This window comes from Camarhynchus parvulus, chromosome 19 (genome assembly GCF_901933205.1).
Source record: "Camarhynchus parvulus chromosome 19, STF_HiC, whole genome shotgun sequence".
In the NCBI taxonomy this organism is placed as follows: Eukaryota; Metazoa; Chordata; class Aves; order Passeriformes; family Thraupidae; genus Camarhynchus; species Camarhynchus parvulus.
This window is the reverse complement of record NC_044589.1, coordinates 5,011,327-5,038,707: the sequence shown is the minus strand read 5'-3', so window position 1 is coordinate 5,038,707 and position 27,381 is coordinate 5,011,327. Positions and strand designations below refer to the sequence as shown.

Here is a 27,381-nt window from a genome sequence, read left to right as displayed (position 1 = left end):
GCGGCCCTGCAATAAAGGCACTTTGTACCCACCCTCAGCCTGTCCGTGTGTCTGCGGGGCGTGGGGACGGGCCGGGCACTGCCCAGAGCCCTGCCGGTGGCACTGGTGCAGTTACACTGGGGACATCACTCCGGGGCCTGCTGGTGCCATTTCTGGTGGCATCACTGGCAGCCTGATGACAGCACTGAGGGCTCTCTTGGTGGTGCTACTGATGGTGGCACTGCTGCCATGGCTCGATGTCCCTGCTGTGCCATTTCTGATGGCCCTGCTGCTGCTGCTGGCTCTGTTGGTGCCATCACTGCTGGCTCTGCTGGTGGCCTGGTGCTGGCAGTGGTGGCAGCCCTGGACTCTCTGCCCATGGTGCCAGCTGGTCAGCGCGGTGGTGTCTCCAGCGGGGACACGGCTGATGGTGTCGCTGGTGTGTGTTCTCCTCCCGGCCCCGCCGCTGGCCGCAGCGGTGGCTCTGAGGCGGGAGCCGCCCGTGTCTGTGCCGCCGTGCCCAGCCCCGCTGTCCCCAGCCCCGCTGTCGCCATTGCCCTCAGCGGGTCCTCCCGCCCGCCGGGAGGCGCTGTGGGGCCGCCAGGAGCACAGAGATGACGGACGTGACGTAGCGGAAGCGAAGCGGCGGCCGCCATAGCAACGGCGGGATGAACGCGCCTCCGGCCTTCGAGTCCTTCCTGCTCTTCGAGGGCGAGAAAAAGTGAGGGGATACCCGGGGGGCGGCTAATTAAACCCGGGGGACGGCTAATTAAACCCTAATTAGAGTTTAGCTCAGAGCGGGGGCAGCTGGGAGGGGGGAACCCCGGCCTTTCCCCGCAGTCCCCTGGCGCGCACGGATCGCTGACATCTCTATCCCATAATACCTCAGGATCACCATCAACAAGGACACCAAGGTGCCCAACGCCTGCCTGTTCACCATCAACAAGGAGGACCACACGCTCGGCAACATCATCAAGTCGTAAGTTCAGGCGGGGAGGAAATTTTGGGGGAGGTTTGGGGCTTTCCCACCCTTCGTTTCACTCTTTGGGGTTTTTATTCCCCTTCCAGGCAGCTGCTCAAAGACCCCCAGGTGCTGTTTGCAGGGTACAAGGTCCCACACCCTCTGGAACATAAAATCATCATCCGTGTCCAAACCACCCCAGATTACAGCCCCCAGGAAGCTTTCACCAATGCCATCACAGACCTGATCAGTGAGCTCTCCCTCCTGGAGGAGAGGTTCAGGGTAAGGGGATTCTTTTCCTTTTGGAAAACCCTTTGGCCTTGTTGTAATGTTGGTGTGTGTCTCAAAGCTGCTGGGTTTTAGGTTTATGAATTAATTCAAGCCACCCTCCTTGTGTTGTTCAGGTGCTGTCAAAGCCTGGCTGCTCTTAAGTGCATTTTTGTTTTCTTTTTTTACTTCTGACAAAACTCTGGGCCTGTATTTTCACTTCTCATCACTTCTGCTCAGTTTATTTATTGATTTAGCCCCTGAATCCTAAGATTTAATTTTACCCAGGCAAAATCAGGGAGGCTGTGACTGAGATAGTACCTCTGATGTGCTGGGAAAAGGCACCAATTTGTAAATAAGTGTTGATTGATTTTAATTTCAGTTTTATTTTTGTGGTTGCTGTAGAGATTTCCACTGTGGGTTGTTGTGATTCACAGAAAATGGAATTCACAGCAATCCATCCATTCACATTCTGTGAATGTGAATCACAGAAGATTCACAGGAATGATTAAACACCAACATCCAGCTCAGTAACAACTCCTGTCTAAACATGTGGTTTTGCTTTTGCTTTACAGGTTGCTATTAAGGACAAACAAGAAGGAATTGAGTAAAATGGAGCAGACTGTTACTTCTGAGGCAGAATGACGTTGTCTGTTACTGGATGAAATATTTAAACCTCCACTCATGGCAAATATTTTCCCCCTTGTCCCACTTCTGTTTAATTTTTGACAGCAATATTTTGAATTTTGGTTGTTTTTTTTTTTTCATTGCCGACAGGCAATTTGCCAAGAGGATAAATATCATGTTGGATTTCTTGGATAAATCATTAAAGTGATTTTTAGTTTTCTAATTGGAGCCTTAAGGCAAATATTTGTCCTGGGCTGTTGGGGAGGTTGCTGTGGGTAGGATTCCAGCATGAGAAGCTGCTCAGTGACAGCTGGAGATGAACTCTCTGCTTTTCCTGCCAAAAAGTCCAGGCACTGCCAGCTGAACTGGTATTTTGTTTTATTAAGTGTCATTTCTATAAAACAAATGCACAAATTGTGAAAACTTACAGGAAAAGGAACCGGATGTTTACAATGAACTGATGAGTTTAACAAACTCTTACCTTGTTTGTTTTGTTTTTTGTTTGTTTTTTTTTTTTTTCCTCCATCTGGCACATAAAGCTGCTCTAGAAAACGTTCATGGGCACATGGGGAACAGTCACTAATACTGCACTAGGTCAAAGCACGGGGGTGGAGCAGTGGCACAGGGGACTAGGATTTCTTCCAGATGGCTGTAATGTTCACACTGGTCAGCACAACAAGGTAGGTGAAGGCAGGGTCTGCCACCACGTTGTTCACCAGGATCTCAGGGGGCTGCTCCCCGTTCACGCGCAGCTCCGGCCACGTCAGGATCTGTGGGAGAGCACAGGGGAGGGGATGTGGCTGAGGGGGACAAGGGAGCCTGAGCATCCTGAGGCACAGGCTCTTCCTGCTCCTGAAGGTGCTGGAGCTGTGGGATATTCCTAAAGGGGCAGGGTTTAGTGCACAAGTGAGCCCGAGCTTGGGGCACAGGGGTGTGTGTGCCTGAGGGCTGGGCTGCTCGTGGGATATTCCTAAAGGGGCAGGGTTTGGTGCACATGTGAAAATAGCTGCACCTCAGCCCCAGAGAAATTATTGGTGGCTTGGCAAAGCACTTCCAAAAAACCTAAGGAATTACAGAATTGTTGAGGTTGGAAAAGACCACCTCTCCTGAGGGTGGTGGAGCTATGGGATATTCCTAAAGGGGCAAGGTTTAGTGCACAAGTGAAATCAGCTGCACCTCAGCCCCAGAGGATCTGTGGGAGAGCACAGGGGTGGGACGTGGCTGAGGGGGACACGGGAGCCTGAGGCACAGGCTCTTCCTGCTCCTGAGGAGCTGTGGGATATTCCTAAAGGGGCAGGGTTTGGTGCACAAGTGAAAACAGCTGCACCTCAGCCCCAGAGGAATTACTGGTGGGTTGGCAATGCACTTCCAAAAAAACAGGAATTACAGAATTGTTGAGATTGGAAAAGTCGTCCCAGAGCATCGAGTCCAGTCTGTGACTGAGCAGCTCCTTGTCACCCAGAGCAGAGCTCAGAGTGTCACCTCCAGGGATGGTGACTCCCTTGCCATACCTGGGTAACCCTTTCAGGGGAGAAATAATGGAACACTCTGTCCAATGTAGCTCCAGACCAGTGGGTGAGAGCCTTTGGAGTGTTTGTGATTGTCCTTTCAGAGGGGCAGGCAAGGGGACAGTGACTGCCCAAAAGAGAACTGTCTTCAGAGGAAATACTGGGCAGAAAAAGAGTGAGTGAGCATAGGGCAGCAGTGAGGCCTTTCCTGCCAAGGAATGTTCACTCTGGCTTCCCTCCCCTCCCTGGGGGATGTGGTGCCTGCACAGCTGTGCCTTTGTGCTCCTCATCACTTTTTTAGGGCTGTTTTAGGAGGAGCTGCAGGGGGTGACAGATTTGCTTTGCAGCTCCTCCTTCCTGTCCCAGTGAATGGCCATGGCCACGCTCTGGAGATTGCTTTTAATTGTTTGTAAGGGTCAGCTGTGGAAACACAAGGCATGTTCTGGGGCAGGCCTGCTCAGGAGACTGGGATCAGCTGCCCTGGGGTGGAGGGGAGGCACAGAGAGCAGCTCAGCCCTACCTGAGTGGGGGAGATCCTCCGCTCCGAGCGCTTTCCCTTCGGAGAGCCCCAGCCCGTGGTGTAGGTGGAGAGGTTGTACATCCACACACTGCCCTTCTCATCCCCACAGAACACGTATTCTTTTGCTGTGAGAGCAGAAGAAAAAGCTGGGAAATGAGTGTGGAGCTGGGAGTCTGTTCTGCTGTAAAGGACAGCTGCAGGATCCCAATGGAGGGTGCCACATTTCGGCAAAATTCCCTTACTGGCACAAAAATATGAATCTACCTTACTCTGAAAGAATTCATTTGAAGATAAACCAGCTCTCTTTAGTGTAGAAAAGCTAGTGCTAAATGCTTTTGGATTTCTCCTGACTTTGTTTCGGGAAGTGCTGACTGGATCAGGTTTGTTTGTTCCTTGTCAGTCTCCAAACCCAGCTGCCCAGTGTGTGGCATCCCTGCCCACTCAGCATCCCAGTGGCTCCACAGGGCCCAGCCCTGAGCTCTGTGCTTTGAAAACCTGTGCAAGAAACGCCCCCCAGCCTTGACTGTCCCCCCTTATCAGGCAGAAGGTGCAGCTGTAATTATTTATTGCTGTTATTTCCACCCAGCTGCTGCTGGAGCTGCACTGCAGAGCTGCAGGGGGGAGAGCAGAGCTCTGAAATCCAGGCATCTGCCTCCAGCTCCAGGCTGCTCCTATGGATCAAAGGAGAGCCATGGACCCAGGAAATGAGTGCTCCTACCTGGGCAGGTGCTGAGTGTCAGGTAGGACATGTCTGTTGTGGACCACTCCAGCTCAGCCAGGATAACTGCAGACATTGTCCTCTGGCATCCTTTCCCCTTGGCATCAAAAGACTTGCTCCAGCTCCACAAGTATATGCATCCTGGTTTGGAGCTCTTGGAAACTAGGGAAGAAAGGAAGGGAGAGGCTGTGGCAGCTGCTGGGAAGAAAAATGCATTGAGACAGAGGTGGTCCATCCAGCATATGGATTTCAAGCCATGGGATCTGATCCAGCAGCAACTGTTTGCACTTATTTTACCTTATTCCAGGATAACTGGAGGTTGCAGAGAGATTTTCAGTGCTATGCTTATGTTCCTGAGCTGCAGAACAAGCATAAGCTGTTCAGAAGGAGCCAGCCCAAGATGTAAAACCCACAGTTCTCCTGAAACTGTTGCACCAGCCCTTGAGCAGAAAGAGACTCTCCCCCCTTCCACATTGGCACTGCTTGGCCATGTGTGCTCTAAGGGATGTGTCCAGCTGATTTCTGGTCCTGTCCAAGCGTGGGTGTGCACTCTAAGCACATTTTTGGGAAAGACAAATGACTCTGGGAGACAACTCCATCCTGTGCAGCCCCCTCAAAGCTAAAGAGGCTCTCACACCCCTTTCAGCCCCTCTGCTTGTCATGCTGGCTTCACCCTGCACATGCTGAAGTGCCCCACTGTTTTTGGGATTGTGCTGTTGTGTTTATACTCACCAACAACATCATCATTGAGAAAAGCCAAACCGTCAACCCTGTGAGATGTTGTCAAGCCCTCCTCACCAGGAAACTGGAATATGGCTTCAAAAGGCCTAGAGCAGGGGGGAAGGGTGAAATCAGCCAAGTCCTGAACAGCCAGCAGTGAAATGGCACCTGGCTGCAGAGCCCAGAAGGAAATCTGTGTGTTAGTGAGTCTCTTGCCAAGCTCAGGTGAATTCCCACTTGAATTTACACTTTTGGTCACTTGGGTTTACTAGTACAGCAGAAGTCTGTTTGCTCAAGAGATTGCTGCACTCCATCAGCATCAGGATATTTGTCAGCAGGGCATGATTTTACTTGCTTCTTCCTCATAATTTTGTCCTGAGCTCCTACAGGGTCCCAGTTTCCTGGGTTACCTCACGTACCAGGAGCAGGGGAGGCCTCACTGTGAGACTGGAAATGGATCCAAAAGTTTACACTCTGTTACACTGCCTGGAGATGACACACCCTGAAGTTTTGGGGTATTGGATTACACTCCTGCCAGCCTTCCTGCAAAGCAGCCTGCAACACCTGCAGCTTTAATACAAGCTCTGAACAGTCCTTGAGCATCATGCTCCTATTTTTTTCTGGCCACTCTGGGAAGGGGAGGATGTTTTAAGTTTGGTAGAATGTGCTGGTTTTGCTCAGACCTTCTCAGTTAAAAATCAAACTTTTGCTAGGACTATCTCTTCTTGTTCTGGAAAGCAAATGCACACTCTCACCTTGTGGTTCTCACCTGCTTTTTTGTCCCTTATCCAGTTTTATGTTCCAGGCAAAACAGCCATCTTCACAGCCTGCCAGCAGGTACTGCTCTGGGCAGGTGGGGACCAGGGCAATCCGGAGGGGGATAGAGGCCGTTTCCAGCACCAGCAGCTGGCTAAAAAAAAGCAGAGAACAAGCAGTTAAGTGGTGCTGTGACATGATAGTTACAGGCTCTTTGGACTGGCCACATCTGGTTTTTGAACCTTTACCTTGCTTTGAAATTGTAGTCACAGTCTGGAATCCCAATATCCCAGAGTGCAATTCGCTTGTCATAGGATGCAGCTGTGGGACACAGAAGAGAAGCAGGTAGTGACACCGCTGCTCATCTGGCTCTTCTCTTGCTAGCTGGCAATTCTGCCTGAGTCACAGTCACCCTCTAAGGCTCCAGAGAGCTCATTAAAGCACAGCAGCAGTCCCTGAGGCTCCTGGCCCAGCATTTCCCAGACATTGTCACACATGCACAGTCAGTGTTTAGTGTTCTTATCCTGTGCTCTAAGAGGGGCAGATAAAACAGTTTGTTTCCTGGTGTCCATTACTGACTTGTGGCTTCACAAGGTCTTTAGTTAGTGGCCCTCTGAGCCTGTTTCTGGTCAGGGCTTCTAGTGGAATCTAAAATATGAGCTCCAACCTCTACTCTCAGGTAGATATCACTTTATTGCACATATCCATGGCTTACTGTGTTCACATCCACAGCAGTTCCCATTGGGAAAGTCAGGCACTCACAGAGGGTGAGAAACATGTCACCAAGCTGATACACTGGAAGGAGAAACAGTTCTAGCAGATTACTCTGAGTAACCTGGACCCTCATCAGATGTCAGCCCTCAAATTCAGAGTTTGTTGGTGTCCCCTCCCCAAAAATGATGCAAAGAATCTCCCTTAATGACTCTAAATTTTTCTATGAAATATAATGAGTCTTGCTGTCCACACCATTATATAGCTGTGCTACCAACCTCCTTATCCCTTCCACCACCCTCCTTTTATCCTTTCCTCTGCTTCTGCTTTTGGCACTCCTGAGCTTCTTCTTGAAACGTATCCCTTATTCTAAAAAAAATTCCACTTTTAATGGTTCATATAGCACTTTAACCACTCCAGCATGTGGGTAATTGTAGGCAAGAGAAACAATGTGCTGTGGGGTGCAGGTGTGGCCTGAATGGCTCTGTACCAGCTCAATGTACAGCCTGACAATGCAGTTGCAATTTGTAACATGATGGTTCATTACCAGTCCATGAGCCACAGCCTCTGTGGGCTCTACTGTGTGTAGCAAAGCTCTCCTTGACATCAGGACCTGAATAGAAATCTCTGTTGAGGCATAGAGGTCACATTAAAAAAATCAAAGTCAATTAAGCACATTGTTGGATAAAATGAAACCCAACAGCCCATAATAGGCTGCTGTGCTGCAGGAGAGCCCTGCCACCGCCTAGCTCCCAGCTGCCTGCTCTGCCATTCTTCTTACTCATCCCTGTGGAACAGATCCACTACTGGGCTTGTTTGTGGCTAATGTGTGTGTGACAGCCATCCTGAGAGCCACCAAGGGAGAAACAGGAGCTGCTGCACCTCAGCTAAAGAGGCAGGCTCTGGCTAAAACAAGCTGTTCCTGCTGTCACAGGAGAGTCACAATGTTCTCTCCCTAATGCCTGTCCGTGCCTTTTGTTTGTGTGTCCCTGCCTGCCCTAGTGACAATTCCCCTTGTTAAGGAAACCTCTGACTTTTCCACATCACAACTAAACCCAGGGATTCTGAGGCAGACTTACTGAAGAGGTGGGTCTCCTGGGTTGGGCTGAAGCAGACAGTGGCAATGGGCTTTTTGTGAGCCTTTATCTCTCCATAGCAGAAGTCAGCTGCCACGTGGATGAGTTTGACAATCCCTCTCCTCCCTGCAGCTGCCAGGATGTTGTGAGCTTTCTTGCGGCTGTCGCTGATCACCATTGTGAGGGTTGTCCATGCAACGCTGAAGAACTCCTGGGACACAAGGAAAACGAGGCTGGGGTGACAGAGAACAGAGAACAGCCAGCAGGGTGGTGGCTGTTAGCTCAGAGAAAAGACAACTGTCACAAGCACTACTCAGGTGGAATGACACGAATATTTAAGATGGAGCATCAAAACTCAAAACAGCTCTCAGAAGAACATAAACTACAGAAAGAGGATGTTTATTCCTCTGTGCTGTCAGGCAGGCTCAGCAGCCAGACACACCTGTGTGAGGACTGGCAGGCTAATCTCCTAAACTAATAAAAAAATAAACCCAAACCAGGCTAAAAGGATAACAAGCAATGTTTATTATCTGTCTTCATCTTAACATCTGTCCACACTAACAGTTTCTGACCTCTTTGTAATATGTATTATTACAGACTGTAATTATTACAGGTTCTGGTATTCCCATTCAATGCTCACCCTTCCCACTTGCAACCCACCTCTGTAGCCACTTTATATTTTTTCAGCACTGTCCCTGTCTCACAATCAATCAGACAGACAGATTCCCCTCCACAGGTTGCCACGGTTCTGGAGGAGCTCACAATGGGATCTGAAAGAGGAAAATAATGGATGAGAAGTTCCCAGGTTCAGGGATAACACATGAAGACTGCAGCTTATCACTGCCTGGTACTCTCCCAGTCTCCTGTTTTCAAAAGTCAAAGGAGAAATATGTAAGCAAGTCTCTTCCTGACAACGGAGACTACAGCTTGAAGGAGCAGGGGTCTAAGGCATGGAGTCCGCTGGGATTCCAGAGCCAGGTGGTTCTGGGAATCCTGCAAACCTCTTTAAGAGCTCACCTTTCCTGGCTCCAGAGTCTAGCACTGGCTCGAAGACACAGGACCAGAGCTGCGTTTTAAAATCCTCGCGGCTGTTGCCTTTACTGTGACACTGAAGAAAATGCAATGGCTCTGCACTGACATCCTCCTACAATAAACCATCCACATTTAGAAAATTCATTCCCCTGGCACAGTTTGCCTGTGATTGCCTTGACAGAACCCTCTGCTGAACACAGCAATCTGAGTTAAACTCAAGTAATTTTCAGCCCGTCTGTGCTATGGAGAACAGGAGAGACCGAGGTGCCACAATGCTCAAGACTCCTAAAGCAGCAGGGAACTGTTTAGCAAAGATGTGCCCAGCAGATCCCAGCAGAGAACCCCATTTCCTACAGCAGAGAAACGTGGAAAACCCTTTAGATCCCCATTGGCCCGAGCTGAGGGGAAACACCTTTCCCCATGCAGCCCCTGAGTTGAGAGCAAGGCTTGCCAGTCCCATTTCTAAGCACAGGTTTGCAGTGCACCACCTCGGAGTGCTGGTCCATCCATCCCCCAGAGGGGATCCACTGGGCTCTCCCGGGGGGTTCCTTCTCTCCCTTGATGCCTCTGAGAGATTTAAAACAATGACAAAAAAAAAAAAACCAAAACTCACAATATATTTGGCCAACTATGAGCTCCAAGCTGTGCAGAGCTCTGAAGAAACCTGAAGGCAGCTCCTCCCACTCTAAACCAAGAGGCCCAAAGACAGTCCCAGGGGGCTGATGGATGTACCTTGCGCTTGGAGTTCTTCACAGGGGTCAAGGTAACCACGCTGTTGTCCTGCTCTTGGCTTTTCTGTTCCCCTGTCATCTGACTGGATCTTCTGTTGCTTTGCCCCTTGGGAAACTGCTCTCCATTCTTCTGTGTCCCTTCAGCTCCCTGCTCAGGGGTTGCCTCCTTGGCTGGTTGGTTTGATGTTCTTGGTTTATCAGGAGCTGGGTCATCCTCCACATGACTGGATTTTCTGGGATTAACTTCAGCTTCCTCCTCAGTGTTTGCCTGGGTCTTGGACCTCTTGTTTCCAGGGCTTGATTTTGAATGATTTCTTTTCCTCTTGCTGGGTGTTACTGTGACCTATAAGGCATGTTGTCATGTTGTCAGGTTCTGCAGAAGGTTTTTAGCTTTCCCAAGATGTGCAGATAATTTGTAAGTCAAAGACATTAATTATTCAAATGCAAGTATCCTCCCACAGTTACAGACTGGGTTCCAGGAATCAGACAGCCCAGAGCTGCAGGGTTCCTAGAGGCAGAAGCTAATGAAAACCACACATCCAGCCTCCTTTTCAGCTCCCTTCCCCAGTTATTTGCAATTTACATTCAATGTGGAAAAACAAATCTGGTCTATGGACCACAGGGGTTCAGTCTGCAGCCATTTCCAAGCAGGCAAACACCAGCAGAGCCTGGCCAGGCATCAGCCCAGGTCTCTAATTAAAATATCTCTTCCTAGAGGAGAGGTGGAGTGAGTAGGACTGCACTCATGAAATGTTTTTGGTCCCCTATGAGAATGGAAGCTCTCTGAGGGAGCAACTTGACCTTCACATTTCTGGGAAAGCTTCAATCTGGCTTTAAAGAAGAACCCGGAGCTGTTAGATACAGGCTGGAGCCTGATACTGCCCCTGTGGTTACCAAAGGGTCATAAAAGTGAACTGACAAGAGCTGCTGAATCCCAGGAAGCAGAAAGAACATTGCTAATGTAACTGGAAAAATCACCTACCGGAGCCACATCTTCTGCAGCTTCCCTGGGGCTTTCTGTGCTTTCTTCCTCATTCTCATCTGTCTTTTCCTCTGGTTCAGTATCAGAGTTTAACTCCAGACCTAGTGAGTTTGCCAGAAACTCTTCTGCAATCATTTTCACCTGAGAAGTAAATATGTGGATATGTTAAAAAAGAAAAAGATGATGACAAAAGAGCCACAGCATGTCAAGCTCTGATGTGTCATGGCACAAAGAGCTGCTTTGCTGAGTTTTTAATATCTGCTCCCACTATTCTGTGTGAAGTTCACAAGTGGTGGAGGAGTCCCCAGCTGAAATTACATGACCCAAGAACTTCACTTTGTCATGGGCATTCAGAGTACACAGCTGTGGAAACAACAGCACAGCAATAAAAGAAGACAAAGGAGAGATGGAAGTCTCAATTGTATGTGAACAAACAAATAAAACAAATGTTATAAACTAAATGGTAACTACATTTGTGTCGTTATTTTACTCTTTCATCAAGAATAAAAGTTACTATTAAACTAATTTGCAAATAATTAAGTATTAAGGATACTTCAGTCTGATTAATTAGTATGTGTATCATTATTGCTTATGAATTAAAAAATAATATTTAATGACAGCCATTTCAACCTGGTGCACCTTTAGTCCTGAGAACTGCTTAACAAAGCAGTGAAGAAAGAGAAAAATGATGCCACTTGTCAGCAAGAGCACCCAAATCCATGGAGTGTTTTACTGCAGCCCATGCAGAAGCAGGAGCAGGGTCCTTGCCTGGAGAACAGGAGGGGGGTGGGACGTGACCTACCCGCCAGCGGGTGAACTCGCTCAGTGAGCTGGGCCCATACACCACGTTGGTCTGTACTGACTTCAGGAACTTCTTCTTGATGGACTTCACCTGCTCTGCTGTGTATTTCTCAGGGAGTTGGTCACTGAAGAATTTTTTCCAGTGAGCGGTAACCTAGGCAGAAAGACTGAGTTTATTCAACAGAAATGCACAAGAGAACTTCTGAAAGCATTTAAGAAGTGGCCAACCCTACGTGGTGGAACCACTTTAATTTATTTATTCATGTTCAAAGGACCACTTCAGCTAAGGAGAAAGTCAGTTCCTCTGTAGCAAGCTGGAGTGAGTGTGGCTGAGTAGACACTGTCAGCAGGGACCCATTTAGAGAGACAGCTGGACTCCAAAAGGCTGCTGACCTATAGGATGCTCAACTGCCAGCACAGTTTCCCATGGGAGTTTCTGGTGGGCAGTAACACATCCATCAGCATTTGGACTCAGCAGACATTTTTACATTGAAACACAGGACTAAGAACTGGGCAGGCAGGTACAAGTAACATCAGGGCAGAGACACCACAAAAAGAACAGCACAGGGGAGTGTTTGGTGTCTCATTAAACAGCCAGCCATGATCAGTTGTCTGGGACAAGAGGCTGAGCAGCTCTCAGAGACCCTTTGAGGTTTTATGCAGACGACACTCAGCACAACTCATCCCAGTTTTTAGGATCTGAGTTCTCCCCCACTGTTACACAGAAGGAATTAAAAAGATCAATTAACTAGAATACAAATGGTAAGAGGAGTAATACACAAGAACAGCCAGCCAATCAAACCTTTTTCATAGCTGAACAATGAATTTGCTCAAGATCACAATGATGCCTTCTGAGGACAATCTGTTAGGAGCTAAGTTGTGTAGACAAATGAGTGAAAATAGAGTTCTAAACAGTCACAACTGAAGAAGAAAGAACAAATCCTTGTTCCTGGTGAATGCTGGAAAAAGCAGAATTATCCAGAGCCTGGTTTTGTGCTCCCCATGCCTGGGGCGTGGACAGCAACTTAAATTAGATGGGGAGGTGTTTGCAGCTGTTCTGGCAGCACCAGGCTTCTCCCATTCCTGAATGATGACCAGAGTGACCTGAAAAACTACAGGATCAGACACAGACCTGGTTGGCTCTGCTCCTGTCACTTAAACCAAAGGCAAATTGCCTGCACAGAGCAGGTAGAGCAGATGCCAGCAGTGATCAGAGAAAGGAGCTATAAGACATTTCCTGGGTGGCCCATTCTGCAGGCTGGGCTCAGATCATACCACAGGTATTGCAAACCACTTGAAGCTTGTTTGCAGCTCTGTCACTGCACTGAGCACAGGATTTAGTTATTTTTGAGGTGTTCAGAGGTTAAGGAAATATCCCACACCTTACCTTGCTGGTGAGCTTATGGCTGTTGACACGTCTCACATGGTTGGCCAGTTTGGTTATGTCCTTGCCATTGAGCAGACGAAGATTTTGCAAAAGAAACATTACTTTATAGTCATCATTGAGCTAGAAAGAGAACACACTGGAGTTACAAAATTTGTACACGTGGTACATGGTTTACCTTTAGTCCTTTTTTAAAATACAGCCTATAAGAGAATGCTATATTTAGTAAAGGAAAGCCATTTCATAAAACCTCCTCAGGATTTTCAACTTGAATTTCACATTTTAGGTGTGAATTAATGTTCTCTATGAGTTGGGATCTTAAACTGCAGACAGAGCTGCCCAGCCCTCAGGCAGTGCTAACATCCAGTACAAGGTGGGGGCTGTGTAAGTGCTCATCTGCTGGGCCTGAGTGCAAGGCTGGGAGCTCTGTTCATATCCCTGAACTCTAACACAGGGGAAGGCCTGTCTTGCCTCCAGTCAAGGAATTCCAGCTGGAATTCCTTGGATCAGATGCATTTTAGGTCAGATAGTTCACCATACACATACTAACAGTGTGCAACAGCAAATAGCTATGTGGGGATGGTGAGTGGCTGATGCCAGTTTACAGCACAAATAAAATCAGTTTTGGATGTTTGACTTGTACAGTCACCAGATCCTCTTGGGAGAAGTCAAAACCTAAACCAGACTAATCACCAAGTTTAAACCCTCATCTGAGGACCCAGTCTGCTTTTCCAGAGCACACAGGGCACTAAAACTAACACAGATGTTAGGAAATAAAACTAGCATTACATATTAGGAAAAAAATTTACTCTGGGGGTGGTGATGCACTGGCACAGGTTGTCCAGAGAAGGTGTGGCTGCCCCATCCCTGGGAGTGTTTAAGACCAGACTGGATGGGGTTCTGAGCAACCTAGTCTAATGGAAGGTGTTCCTGCCCATGGCAGGGGGTGGAACAAGATGAGCATTAAAGGCCCTTCCAATCCAAAGCATTCTGTGATTCTGTGTTTCTGTAAGGACATCTCTACACAGTCATTCCTGTATTTTACACTAGTAAATTTTTTAGTATGAGCATGAGGTACTGTACCTGATAAGGCACCTAAGACAGGACTTTGGCCTAGAGAATCTGGACACAGATTTTAATATCTGAGTGGTTTTGGGCAAGTCACTTCTGCAGATTGAGAAACAGTGGCACAAAGTGGTTAAATGTCACACAAAGGCTGGCTGCTTTCTCAAATGCCCCTGCACTTGCTGCCCAAGAACAATATATAAGAACTTTGCACAAGTGCTGTTTGTTTGCCTCTCTGGTTAATGGAAGGAGGGGGGTAACTCACTGTCAAGTACACATTGTTCTCATAGGTCAGCTCCTCGAGCAGAGGGAACTGCTTCAGAGCAGTTACATCTTCCAGCTTGTTATTGTTGCAGTTCAGGACTCGCAGATCAGGGAGGGTGAGGCTGTTGGGAAATCTGTCCAGTAAATTATCAGAGAGATCAAGTTTCTGCAGGTGCCTCAGGCGGGAAAACAAACGTGGGTCTAAATCTCCAGTCTTCAATTGCAGCTTGGACAGGCTGAGAACAAAACAAAAACCAAAAAACCAACCATGAACTATCTGCAGCTCACTAGAGGAACAAATGCTGATTTCATAGCATAGGCAGTTCCACCTGGTGGCACCTCAGTCCAGCACAACTCACTGGGTTCAACTAACCAAACCTGCTTTTTCTGGTGTGTTGGTTTTTTTAGGGTTAACTCAACTATCTCTTGAATTATCACTTCCTCACAATGGGAGCACCACTTTGCTAAGTTTTAATATTTTTATAAAGATTAAATAACTAAAAAATGTTTTTAAAATTTTTATTCTATTATTAATCTCAATAAATAGTAAACCACAAGAGATGTAAAACTCAACACCATCCTATCAAAAGCTAACTTATTTCTTAGTTACAATACTTTATAAATGTTTTTCAACCTATCAACTTTCTATCAAGTTGTAAGGATTCTTTACAAATCCATTTCCTACACTGGTAGCAGCATTCTGGATCATGAGCACAGTTTGGGACAGCTGATGTGTCTGAGCTAACAGCCTCCATCAGAGACTCAGGTCTGCCAAAGTACAATTAACCTGCAATTCAGATAATTTCCTAGGGGTTACTGAGCTGGCTGGGAGCAGTAAATCACCAGAAAAGTTCTTATTTTATAGAAAAAAAATTACTACACCTCTCAAAGGTTTGGTATTTTATTCCTGTGCAATGTTGATCCAACAAGAGAAGCTGTGGCAATTCAAGACACTACAGCCTCAGTGTACCCTGTCCATAGAATGCACTACATTCATTATTTCACAGTTCATGCCAAGTGCAGAGTGTGCTCCCAAATAATCTGGCTGTTTTCAAAGAACTAACTTGACAAAAAGAGTGTTTTTTTCCATTTCTTTTATAGTGAGATTTGCTGCAAAAACTTCCAATGGTAAATGTAGAAATTCACCTAACAAAATCCCAAGATTGCCACCCAAACAGAAGAACTTTGTCCTGGAAGAGGAAGTGGTACAATATTGGTGAGGGGAAAAGAAATATTCCTTCTCTGTAAGAAACTGAACACTGCATAATATAAGTAGGATCTTTTATATTTGGTTAGATCACTTAGGTGAGCTCCAAAGGGAGCTTCCAGTCCTGGCAGCCAACATCTCTTGAGGGCACAAGCTTGGGTTCCTTTAACAAACAGAATCTCTTTCTCTAATGACCAGTTAAAAAATAAGCTTCTAGATATTAATGAAGTGTGAATAAATGAGACAAATAAATGCAGAAAGCAAGATCCTTTCTCCTTCAGTCGCCATCTCAGAAGTGTAGCCAGCCAGCCAGAGCTGGTAAGACAGGTTGAGGACAACCCAGCTGGCTGCAGAGCTGTGACTGTGGTGTCCTTTTGGGGAAAAAACTCAATGGTGCTCCCCAAACAGACTTTCTGAAACACATCACAGCATGAAGCTGCATGGAGAAAGCCACACTCCAAAAATCCACAACCTCAAACATCTCCCCACCACTCTGTTACCCAGATTACTGCAGCTGATACTCAGAGGAACAGCAGAAATTCAAACACACACCAATCAAGGACATCATTTCCTCATCAAGGAAAAAAAAATCAACAGAGTTCTCTGTCTTGTTGGTGATTAACTGATGATCCTCACTAAAAATAATTACTTAAGCACAGGCAAACTGAAAGAAATAACTTTAAGGAGTACATGTGAAACCCAAACCCCCTGACTTCAGCAACAAAAACAACAAAGGTGCCAGCCAGAAACTGACCAGCTGAGCCACTTGGATTGGCCAGCTCTGTGTTAAACATTTGGAAGGACACATTTTTGCAATGACCTCTGTCAAGGACCTGAGTGACAAAACTGTTTTTAGTGGTTTTTAAGTGATTAAGAGTTTATTCTTTCCCCCTGCAATGTTTGAGGTAGTAGGATAACTGGATTTAGAAGAGATGGAACATGATGGAGGGAGAGGAAAATGGAAGGGAAATAATGCCAAAAATACTTTAAAAACCTTCTGAAATCCATGCTGGAAGATTCTCTTATTCACATTAAGCAATTGCTAGAAAAAAATGCAAGGGTTTTGAGGGTAGGGATGATACCTTGGAGTTAAGAAATTGGGATCCAGCCTTGAGCAGTTTCACACAAAAAATGGCAGCAAATATACACTAGAAATGGCAAAAAAGGTGACATCTGCCAATAACCAATAGTGACTGCAGTGCCACCACTGCTCACTGATCCTGCACTGGGAATGCCCTCTCAGCTCTGTGCTTTGAAACTCTCTTCATTTAAGTAAAAAAATGTTAAGGGGAAGAAAGACACACGGATAAAAAGCCATTGCCAGGTAGAATTAATCTGGAATTTTCCAGGGGCCTGTCCGCACTTACTTGAGCGTCTCGATCTTTCGGAGCCTCGTAGATCTTGGCACTGCTCTTTCCAAAAGGAGTTCTGTGGTGATTTTGGACATTTTTAACCTCCACCTCTTTGCTGGAACCACCAATCAGTCAGCTGTAGGATGTCTTCTGGTTACCTTGATAAAACAAATGGGAATAAGAAGAAATCTTTCAACAGCTCCAAGAGAGGGAAAAAAAAAAAATATGAGTTTATCTATTGGTTTTGCTGCTGTGTTGGAAGCCACCTTTTTTACTTGGTTAAAATGAACATGGCAGAGATTATTATTAGATTAGGCACAGGTTCCCAGCATGCTGATCCAATCCATCTCCAAAGCAACAGGGATACATCCCATGGCTGTTGGAGTGACAGACCTGCTGCAGGTGAAAGCTGTCCATGAGTGATGGCACTCAGGACCAGGACAGCATCACAGGCACCTGCTTGTGCCTCTCCCGGGCTCTGCTCCAGGAATTCCAACACTCTTTCAAACAAAAAGCAGCAGTAAGAGTCAATACACCCGCTGTGAATGGTTTTCTCCCAAAAAAGTGACACTGAGCTCACTGGCCAGGCCAGCTGGACAGACTCTTGCCTGATGACTTCTAAATTCTCAAAAATTTTGGAAAACTGAATTAACCAGCAGAAATTCAAGCACACACCAATCAAGGACATAATTTCCTCATGAAGGAATAAAAAAAAAATCAACAGAGTTGTCTGTCTCGTTGGTGATTAACTGATGTTTCAGTAGACACCCACACACAGGGATACGCTGATATTTGGAATAACAGTGCTGACAGGGCCAAAAGAGCTCCACGAAATGACTGGTCCAGGGCTTCCCATTCTTCCTGACACAGATTCCAAGAGAGGGAAATAAAAGAGAACAGAGCTCCAAGGCCAGGCTCACTCCTGTCTTTCTGTGTTAGATCAGTGCTGCCTAAATGCCACTCCAGCACATCGTGAGGGGCACACGGGACACTGAGCTGTGCTTGGGCCTGGTTTCAGCAGCAGCACACACCTACAGCCCCTGCAGCATTGTGTGATGAAGGGGCAGAATATGTATACACTGAAATATCGTACCCAAGCACAAAGAGCTGAACTGAAAACCAGCTCAAACAGCAGCTCTTTGGGATTTGATCCTTCAAACGACAGAGCTCTCCCTGAGAGTCCAAGCACAGGGTCAGCCTTGTCCAACCAAACCTCCCCCAGGTCCTGTGTCTACAATAAAAATGTGACACCAGCGACTGGACGTTGCCATGGCCTCTCTTTGGCACACTGGCACAGCCGTGACAGGGCAGGAGCTGCAGGGAAGGCCAGACACGGGCGGTGCCATCCCACAGCCCCGGGGATGCTGCAGAGGCACATTCGGTTACCGGGAGGTGCCGAACGCCGGGGTTATTGCGCTGGGAACGGGCCCCTCCTGCCCCCCGCAGCTCTCGGGATGGAGCCCCAGGGCCGGGCATCCCCTGACCTGAACGTGTTCGCGTGGAGCTGCCCCGGGACGCGATGCCGCGGCGGTGACAAGGCCACGGATGCCGGGCTGTCCGCGCACGCCGGGCGGCCTCCGGGCCGCGGGGTATCCCCGGCCGCAGGCCGCGGCTCCGCCCGTGGGCAGGGCCGGACCGGGCCGGGCGGGGCAGGTGCGGCCCCGGCCGAGCCTCGCCCGCCACCGCCGCCTCCGGACACCGAGCACCGCGAGGGGCCGGCGCCGGCCGCGGCCTGAGGCGCCCCCGCGGGGCGCGCGCCGCGCCTACAACTCCCAGCGTCCCCCGCGGCGCCCAACAGCGGCGCGGGAGCCCGGGCGCGCCGCGGGGGCTGCTGGGAGCGCGAGTCCGCCCGCACCCCCCTTTCCACCCCCGCTGCCCGACCGCGCGGCCTGCGCCCAGCCCCGCTGGCCTCACCTGGAAGCGGCCGGGGGAGGAGGAAGAGGAGCCGGGGAGGAAGGAAGGGCGGGAGGAGGAGCGGGAGCGGGGACGAGGGGGCTGTGTCCTCGGCGGGATGCAGGCGGCAGGCGGCGGCGGAGGGCCGGGCTGCGGCTGCAAGGGGATCCGCTCCTGCCTGCTCTGCGAGGGGCCCGCGCCGGCCGCTCCGCCCCCGCAGGTACCGGGGAGGGGGCGGGCGGCGGGGCGGGGCGGGCAGGAGGGCGGGCGGGAGGAGCCGGGGGGCGGCGGGAGCCGGGGACCCTCGGGGCGGGGCGGCCGCGGGACCCCCGTGCCCAGAGCGGGGCCGGGACCCCGGGGCCGCAGGGTCACAGGACGGGGACGAGGCAGAGCCCCCCCGGCGGGCGCCCTCCCCACCCTGGGTATTGTGAATTGTTCGCCTCAATAACGCTCGGAGCCGGAGCTCACCTGAGCCTCACGTGTTACGTTCACATTCGTTTGTTACAGCTCAGCCTTGTGGCCTGCGCGATTTTCATCAACTTTCCTCATTCAACATTTATTGCTAAGACAAACCGGATCTCTGCAGCAATACCCACCATTAATCTCCTTATACCTGTGGGGATCATCGGTTCTTCCCTGCCTTTCCAGGATAAAGACATCACTAGGAAAAAAAAAAAAAAGTGGCTTCAAGCAAGCAGCACATTGATGCTGCAGCTGGAAAAAAAAGAGCAGGGAATAGTTGTTCCCCAAAAGCAGCTGCAAAATTTTTCTTGTCTGCAAGAATACTGTGCAGTTTTCATGCTGCAATAGCAAGGTTGCAGGGGTAAATAATGGAAATATCTTATTGCTTTTTTTTCCCTTTTCCGTTGATATTTCCACAGGGAGAAGATAATTTCACTTACTGTCCAGCAACAGGCCTAGCTAAAGGAAATGAGCACTCGGAATTTGCTGGCTGGGCATTTCCCTTTCCAGGGGTGTTCCTGGTGGAGGAGTTCATTAGTGAAGATGAAGAGTGTGAGATAGTGGAACTGATGGATCGAGATGACTGGAAACCATCACAGTCTGGCCGAAAGAAACAGGTTGGACTTTGGAAGCACATCTGATCTTAGATCCCTCTGGAAAAGGAAAGCTGTTTTCAGTTAAAACCCACAATATTGAGATGTTTCATGAAGTGTTTTCCTTTGAAAGCTTTTCCTGAAATCAATGGCAAGAATTATCTGTAATTAAAATCAACTTCTTGCAAAAATACGTGATAGTTACAATAAACAGTATTTGATGGTGTGTGTTCAAGCATTAAAGTTCACACAATCTCCAAGGGAAAGAAATGGGTGTTCAGATTTGGTTTCACTTTACAAATCCAGAGAGATTAATGTAGATTCACTGAGTCCTTTTGCAACCTGGCAACCAGGTCACTGGAAGAGATGAGAACAGAACTCTGCAGGAACAGCCTCTCCAAAAAGGCTTGTCCTAGATTTTTCCTTTACACTAGCTTTCCCCTCTCTCTTCTTTTCCAACAGGACTACGGACCCAAAGTGAACTTCAAGAAACAAAGGCTGAAAGCTGGCAGCTTTACTGGCTTGCCAAGTTTCAGCAGGAAGATCGTGGCACAGATGAAGGCCTGTGCTGTGCTCAGTGGTTTCTTACCTGTGGAACAGTGTAACCTGGACTACAGACCAGAGAGAGGCTCTGCCATCGACCCCCACTTTGATGACTGGTGGCTCTGGGGGGAGCGCCTGGTCAGCCTGAACCTGCTCTCAAAAACTGTGCTCTCCATGTCCTGCGACTCAGAGGACACCATCCAATTATTTCCTATTTCCAATAAGGAGGAATTAACCCCCTCTGCACCTTCCACGCAGACATCAGCGTGCAGAAGTCCAGGAGAGGAGGGAACCGAGTGTTTTTTGTCGCCCAGGCTGGTTCCGGGGAAGGAGGTGAGCGTGGCCATCCTCTTGCCCCAGAGGTCGCTGGTGGTGCTGCACGGGGATGCGCGGTACAAGTGGAAACACGGCATCCGCCGCAGGCACATCCAGCACCGCCGCGTCTGCGTCACCTTCAGGGAGCTCTCTGCCGAGTTCTGCGCCGGGGGCAGGCACGAGGAGCTGGGCAAAGAACTGCTACAAATTGCTCTTTCCTTCCAAGGGAGACCCGTGTGACCAAGAGGTTGCGTTTTGTTGGGAGAGGTGTGGAATTTGTGTGAGGTGGTTTATTTCTGAGGTGGGGTAAGGAACCAGGTGTGTGCAGAGATAAGCTCAATAAAATCAAAATTTAACAAACAAGTAAAAGGGGTGAGCTCTGAAACCTCCTGGGCAATGGGAGCTTTTAGGCCAAAGTCAGAAATGACAGGTTGCATCCGTTACCTGTCTTGTAACAAAAAAAGCAAACAGCAAGTTCCTAAACACTTAAATGAGCCCAAGAAAGTTAGAACTATTAAACAGAGTATCAAACAGCCCTTGACACGGTTTCCCCCCAAGCCCTGGCACAGATTTTAAACTTTCCTGGCCCATACTTGATACTGTCGGACTGGTTTGAACGTTGCATCCAGCCCTGGGGGTACAAATATCCCCTCACCCACCTCAGACAGGTCCTGTAGAGACCAGGCCTCAGGGGAGGAAGGTAAGCAGGTATCTCTCCACAGACAGTACAAAACACTGAGAACTAATTAATTATCCTTTGCTGAAGATTCAGGCTCTAACAATGAGGATTAATCATAAATTCCATGTGTGACCTGTATCTTCTGGGACCAAAGAGCAGCATTTGCAGAGGACCAGTGCTGACTCCTCAGGCTTGGACAGAGATCAGACCAAAGGCCTGCACAGACTGTGTTATTTTCTGATCATTTGTCATCTCTGAACCCTGCTGTCAGCTCTCAGTAGCAGAGTGAGATTTTGGGAATTAGCTGGGCAACAGACTGCAACCCTGGCAGCTATCATTTATTTTCCTGGCACCCCCAGCAGTCAGGTTTGAATCATGCCTCATACCTAAGATTCAAGCAGTCATTTGCAGCAGAAGCTGATCTGAGGCCATCTGTCTGCTCTGAACAAACTTCTGTGCTCTTGAAAATGAAGTTGTGCTGTGGAAGAGGTGTGATCCTTTAATAAACATGGTGCTGCCATGGCAGCCCTTCAGCACAGTCTCACCTGCAGCAGGAAAACACCACCTTGCCACCAGCAGGCAGTGCTGCCTGGCTTTGGTTGGCAAGGAAAGGGACAGACAGATCTCAGCGTCCCTGCACTGCTGGGCTCTGCCCCAAAGTGCATCCTTGGCACTGACTGCACAGGATTTGCTGCACAGTAAAGCACTCCTCTGCTTTTCTGCAGGGGAGGGAGCTCTTCACCCAGCACAGCTACCAGGAATCAGAAGGATCAGTCAGGATATTTTTCATCAGTTGAAGCCAACAGATACAAGCAAAGCCCTTTGTGGGCTGCAACAAGCCAGGTTCAGTTTAGTGCTAATTCCAGCAGGGCTCCCATGGGGCAGTCCCAAACTCCAAACCTCTATCCAGGTGGGCTGGTGAGTGTCCTCAAGGAGCTCCAGCAGCAGTTCCAGCAGTCACAGCACATCCCCTCTGATGGAGCCTCTTCACTGCAAACACAGACACACAACAGGCAGGCCACACCTGCTCACAGTGACCTCTGTCCCAGGAAATTCCTCATAGGCTGCAACTGGAAGAGGGTACATCTAGATTAGGTATTTGGAAGAAATTCTTCCCTGTGAGCGTGGGCAGGCCCTGGCACAGAGTGCCCAGAGAAGCTGTGGCTGCCCCTGGATCCCTGGGAGTGTCCAAGGCCAGGTTGGAACAACCTAGTTTAGTGGAAGGTGTCCCTGCCCATGGCAGGGAGTAGGAACTGCATGATCATTAAAGTCCTTTCCAAGCCAACCCATTCTGTGATGTCCAGCTCTCTCCCAAAAGCAGGGAGTGTGCTGAGAGCAGCAGTTCCTCCCTTTTCCTGCAGCCTGGCATCCACAGGGCTCAGCAGCACCGGGAGTGGAATATCCCCAGGACAGCGCCTGGAGCAGAGGGGCTTTGTCCAAGCAGGAGGAGGAGCCTGGCACAGACACACAGGGAAGAAAGCCAGCCCAGGCTGTCACAGAGAGAGCAAACACTGCACCTGGATCCCCCTCACCCTGCAGTTCCAAGCCTCTCCATGGATCTGCTCTCTGCTCAGCACACTGCACAGTCAAGTGTTGCCATTAATGCCTGGCCCGAATTTCCAGTGCTCCAATTCTACATTTATATTGTGCTCTCAGGCTGCTAAAACACTTTCTGTGTGCATCCCTGCTGCTCCATTCTCTCCACAGTGAAAGCAGATGATGGATTCTGATGAATCAGATTGCCACAATAACTTACACAGTGTCAGTTCATCTTGTGCTCTGCATTTGCTGGCTGGATTTTTCTGCCTTGATTGAACTATACAGGAAGCTGCTGTTCTTGCCAGAAGATTCCAGCTCTTTCTAGCTGATATCTTAAATGTGAAAAAATGCAAATAATTAAATACTGAGCCAAAAAGTGAGGGCTTTTTCTTGCTGGTTTTGAATTCCAAAACCTAATCTAGTCACTACACAGGCATTGCTGTGCCAGTCTTTTGACATTTTTCACCTGTTAAACAGCCTCTTGGGCATCATCTTTAGATCAAAATGCACACCCATCTGTTCAGTATTACTCCTTAAAACTTCATGTACATTCTCTCCTAAAAAGCCAGAAAACCAAAAAAAAAAAAAAAGCCAGAAAATCCTGTTTTGCAGTGTCACAAAACATTAACAATTTACTGTCAAGTACCACAGAAATCTGAGAAAGGTATGAAGATGTTTTAATCTTGATGAGCTCTTAAAAGTAATTTTGTCCACTAAGCTGGTATTATTATTAACAGAAGACAAACTTTAATGGTCTTCCTGTTATAGGAGTTTCTTGTCTCCTTAACCTCCTTGTAAATGCCGTGCCAAGACCCAGACCCTCATTAAAAGGAAGTACATCTAATTGTTATCTCCTTGTGCTCTGCAAAGGGAGAATGATAATATCTGACCAAACTTTTTTCAAAAAAGCAGAACCCAAGTTAACCCATAAGAAGATGCTGGAGGACTTGAGCTGCCTTTCAAGAAATCAGTCTGAAATCACCAAGAAGCATAAAACTGAGCGAGTTTATCCAGTTTCTCTCACACAGCTGGACAATAACTGAGTTACATTCGTTGTTCTACATTAAATATTGTTCATGCAGAGGTAAAACAAGAATAGGCAAAGCTAAAATACAGATTTTTTTCCTTTTTCTCTTAGCACTCATGGCTGTCACACCTCTGGGCAGAAAGCAAGCTCCCAGCTGGACACACAGGGATTCAGGGAAAATACTGTGCAAATCCAGCCAGTCGACTTTTAATTACTGAAACTGCTTTGAAATGGCTGTAGGGGAGAGAACCTGTGAGTTAACCAGAAAACTATCCCCCCTGGCCCAGCTGAATTGCAGCTTGAGGGGGCGTTGAGGAAGCTGCCTTAGCAGTTGATGCAATGAGATTTCAAAGATAAGGAACCTACAGCAGCAGGGAAACTCCAAGGCCTCTCGTTTGTTTGTTAGAAAGCAAGAAAAGAAAAGAAAGCACATTGTGAAAGGCAGGAGGAGCACCTCCACCCCCAGCCCAGCCCAGGTAACCTCGAGGCAATTTGGGATTGCCCATCCCCACATCCCAGAGGAAGGATGTGGAAGGGAAGGATGTGGAAGGGAAGGATGTGGAAGGGAAGGATGTGGAAGGGAAGGATGTGGAAAGGAAGGATGTGGAGGGATGTTGTCTCTGCAGCTGCACCCACCCCGGTGCTCTCCAGAAACACTTCCAGCCCTCCCTCTGCCCAGGGCTCTCGCACGGTGTCACTTTCATCCCTCACATGCTCAAATCCAACACGACTCCACCTCTCACGGTCACAAATTCTCCCCGAGAGCCTCCTCTCCATTGCAACAGGGAGCCAGCCCGGCCCTGGGGCGATGTTAAAAATAGGGAGACCACAGAGTGAGAGCTGCCACTGAATACTGCCAAAGGGAGAACCCGATCCTGCTCCCTTCCAGCTCGCGGTCTTTACTTTCATTACCTTCTTTACTCTTGCCAAGATGGAAAAGGAGAGAGGAATTGCCTCCCAACCAAGGCTGGTGCACGGGAATGATACAAAGAATTGTTGTTCCCCTGTCCTCGAGAGCTCCTTCCCTGCTCCAGGGTGGGCAGGCAGGGTCCCTGCAGCGCTGGTGCCTGCAGAGGCATTTTCCTGCTGGGCAAAAACTGGCCAAAAAAAAAATAATCTGAAGCAAGATCATGGCTGTCCCTGTGCTAAGCTCCAGTGCAAAAATTGGAGCAATAGCTCAGACAAGGCAATAGCTGGTCCAGAGAGCCACAGCCCAAGGGGGCTGAGAATTAGGGCAGCAGCCACCCCAGAGTGCAGCAGCCCAGAGCCCACAGCTGGCACAGAAAGCCAATACATGCCAGGGGAGATCCTCAACACTCATCCCCAGCGGAGGGTGGAACCCTTGGGAGAAGCATCTCCATGCAGGCACGGCAGGATTGCAGCCACACAAAACCTGGGACATTCCAAGAACGACAGACACCCCAGGAACGACAGAGAGATGACAGCACAGGACAGACGTGGCCAGGCACGGCCAGGCAAACCCAGACGTGCCACAGAGAGCTGGCAGCCCTGTTGGGACAGCAGTGACAGTGTGGAAAGGCTGGCTTGACTGACGGGAATCCTGCTGACAGCCACAGGAGCAAGGAGGATTTTGTGGTGCTGGAGCACAGAAACACCCAGCTGGGCCAGTACAACATCCCCACTCCTTCCTTTATGGATGAACTCCTGTGCCTGGAACCACAGGTAACATTTCTGCAACACAAACCTGGACCCAACAGTGGTGAAAATGTAAATAAATTGCAGGAAGAGAGGCAGGAGCAAGAAAAGCAAGTGCTGTTGTTGGGAAGGGAGAGGAGTTACAGCATGAAGGTGGATGGGTAACCTTGAGAACCAAAGAGCAAAAATACCCCCATGAGCTTCTCGTGGAAGGGAGAACTCAGTGCCCAGAGAGACACAAGAAACAGAGCTGCAAGCAAAGACAGGGAAGCAAGTTATTACTCTGTTTTAGGAGCATTTGCCCTTGGGACACCATCCCAAACTGTACCTCACTCTCCCCTGGAGCAAGGTGATCCCACTCCAGTCACAGATGCACTGACTTGAGACTGATCTTGAATGAAACCCCACCCAAGCCTGAATGAGTTATTCCACAAAATCAAAGCAGTTTCTGCTGCTTTTCTCAATTTGCTGTTGCAAAAAAATTAAATGAATGATCTGGCTGTTTCCAGACAAGCTGAATTGCTTTTGCAGCACTGTATGCACAGGGGGAAGCTTTTCAAAAAGACATTGCAAAAATGGTGCAATACTTTCCTTGAGTGCCTTCTGAGCCCCTCAGCACACAAGGTTCTACTATTACTGATGTTAAAGGAGAGTGCAAAGTACAGATGAGAGATTTATCCCATCTGCTCTGGCTCTGGCCTCTCAACAGAAATTCTGTTGGTAGAGGAGCTGACACGTGTAGCACTTGGCAGAAAACCCAACTCTGATTCTGTTGTATAAACCTTTTAATTTTTATTATGGTAAAAAGAGGAGGGAGAAAGGGGAGAGTCCTGGGGAGTTCATATGAACTTCACGACCACCCCACTTCCTGGAGGACACTCCTTGTTTTTTGCATATGCACATGAGTACAGATTAGTCATTTAGCATACAAAGACTATTTTCTTTGCTGCACATCAGCCAATATGGTACATGCCAACTGCAGCAAGAACAGCAGATGAAAGCCACAGACACAGTGCTAAGCAACTTGTTCAGCAATGCTCACATTCCCATGTAAACAAGAGAGATGAGAGGTGGTTTCCCAAGGCCCCTGACAGAGAGGAATATTGGGATAGGGTCACCCTGCTCCCCTGGGGTTTGCATGTACTGTCCCTTCTGGGAAGCTGACATGCATTACACTGCCTCAAATCCCAGTGGAATAAGGGCCCAGGGTTAAATAGAACATTATAAACATCCTTAATGATTTCAGAAACCTATAAGGCCTTGGAGACTCTGAAACTGCAGTTCTGGAGTGCAGAGGAGGAAACTAGCACAGGATCAGGGCCAAGAAAATGTGCTTATGCTTCTTGCAGCCCTGTGTGTCAGAAAGCCTGACTTTCCCTTAAAAGAGCTGATGACTGCAAAACACTCTTTTCTCTCCACAAAGTTACCAAAAATAATAAAATCGGTTTTCTTTTTTACAGAAGTTTTCACCCACGAGGATGCTCTGGAATTTACAAGCTTCCCTTGCAAAGCAACACAGACATGCAAGTGTCATTGTCTCAGCTGCTGAAAAAAGAAATGAGCTCAAAGGAAAGGGATAGCTCTTTAATGGCACACAGCATTCCTGCCAGATCCAGCTCCATCAGGCTCGCCAGGACAGCTCCAGGTTCCACCAGGGGAGTTGTCTGCTTTGGTGAAGGGAGAAGGAAGCATTCATTTCTGACAGAAAAATGCTATAGCCAATTAAAAGAAAAAAACAAACCCCCAAATGATGAAATAACACAGGACTGGGCTTGTTCTCTCTAGCAAACCAGGCAAAAGGCATTGCAGCAATGCACAAATGAAGAAGACACAGTGGCAGATCTCTACAGTACTTGCTGTCACTTCTTTACCTCCTTGAAACTTGCTTTGTTAGTCCTTCAAAGTCCTGTCTCATTAAATTCCCCGTCACTGTTCTGTTTTAAGAATGTCCTTGTTAAAACTGAAACACCTGTAAGCCTTCCCTGGGCACTCTTGCCTGTTATTGGGAAAAAA

The 27,381-nt window shown here is 48.4% G+C and overlaps 3 protein-coding genes across 4 annotated transcripts; 2 read left to right on the top strand and 1 right to left on the bottom strand.

Moving 5' to 3' along the window:
• The first annotated feature begins 597 nt into the window (after window positions 1–597).
• Window positions 598–2,308, top strand: LOC115911651 (DNA-directed RNA polymerase II subunit RPB11-a). Its single transcript, XM_030962788.1, has 4 exons — window positions 598–700; window positions 869–958; window positions 1,048–1,222; window positions 1,783–2,308. The coding sequence occupies exons 1-4, from the start codon at window positions 648–650 to the stop codon at window positions 1,816–1,818; spliced, it is 354 nt and encodes a 117-aa protein (XP_030818648.1). The 5' UTR covers window positions 598–647; the 3' UTR covers window positions 1,819–2,308.
• On the bottom strand, window positions 2,196–18,785 carry LRWD1 (leucine rich repeats and WD repeat domain containing 1). Of its 2 annotated transcripts, none has more exons than XM_030962785.1 (16): window positions 18,576–18,785; window positions 16,677–16,819; window positions 14,104–14,338; window positions 12,777–12,896; window positions 11,391–11,543; window positions 10,589–10,729; window positions 9,608–9,949; window positions 8,861–8,987; window positions 8,504–8,613; window positions 7,847–8,054; window positions 6,305–6,377; window positions 6,070–6,210; window positions 5,313–5,407; window positions 4,581–4,742; window positions 3,863–3,987; window positions 2,196–2,604 (listed from the first exon to the last, which is right to left on the bottom strand). In XM_030962785.1, the coding sequence occupies exons 2-16, from the start codon at window positions 16,754–16,756 to the stop codon at window positions 2,464–2,466; spliced, it is 2,253 nt and encodes a 750-aa protein (XP_030818645.1). In that variant the 5' UTR covers window positions 16,757–16,819; window positions 18,576–18,785; the 3' UTR covers window positions 2,196–2,463. The 2 variants fall into 2 exon arrangements, with proteins under 2 accessions (XP_030818645.1, XP_030818646.1); XM_030962786.1 differs by lacking the exon at window positions 18,576–18,785 and adding an exon at window positions 18,146–18,274.
• Window positions 18,673–20,747, top strand: ALKBH4 (alkB homolog 4, lysine demethylase). Its single transcript, XM_030962787.1, has 3 exons — window positions 18,673–18,774; window positions 19,436–19,633; window positions 20,072–20,747. Exons 1-3 carry the CDS (start codon window positions 18,673–18,675, stop codon window positions 20,705–20,707), a joined length of 936 nt encoding a protein of 311 aa, XP_030818647.1. The 3' UTR covers window positions 20,708–20,747.
• The last annotated feature ends 6,634 nt before the right edge of the window (window positions 20,748–27,381 follow it).

Bases quoted from the DNA above. Each gene is read 5' to 3' on its own strand.
- LOC115911651 (XM_030962788.1), top strand. From the start codon at position 648: ATGAACGCGCCTCCGGCCTTCGAGTCCTTCCTGCTCTTCGAGGGCGAG. The intron at 701-868 runs GTGAGGGGATAC...ATAATACCTCAG, and splicing joins CTCTTCGAGGGCGAGAAAAA to GATCACCATCAACAAGGACA. The intron at 1,223-1,782 runs GTAAGGGGATTC...TTTGCTTTACAG, and splicing joins TCCTGGAGGAGAGGTTCAGG to GTTGCTATTAAGGACAAACA.
- ALKBH4 (XM_030962787.1), top strand. From the start codon at position 18,673: ATGCAGGCGGCAGGCGGCGGCGGAGGGCCGGGCTGCGGCTGCAAGGGG. The intron at 18,775-19,435 runs GTACCGGGGAGG...ATATTTCCACAG, and splicing joins CGGCCGCTCCGCCCCCGCAG to GGAGAAGATAATTTCACTTA. The intron at 19,634-20,071 runs GTTGGACTTTGG...CTTTTCCAACAG, and splicing joins AGTCTGGCCGAAAGAAACAG to GACTACGGACCCAAAGTGAA.
- LRWD1 (XM_030962785.1), bottom strand. From the start codon at position 16,756: ATGTCCAAAATCACCACAGAACTCCTTTTGGAAAGAGCAGTGCCAAGA. The intron at 12,897-14,103 runs GTGAGTTACCCC...TTCTCTTTCTAG, and splicing joins AGAACAATGTGTACTTGACA to CTCAATGATGACTATAAAGT. The intron at 8,055-8,503 runs GTGGGTTGCAAG...CTTGTGTCCCAG, and splicing joins AATATAAAGTGGCTACAGAG to GAGTTCTTCAGCGTTGCATG.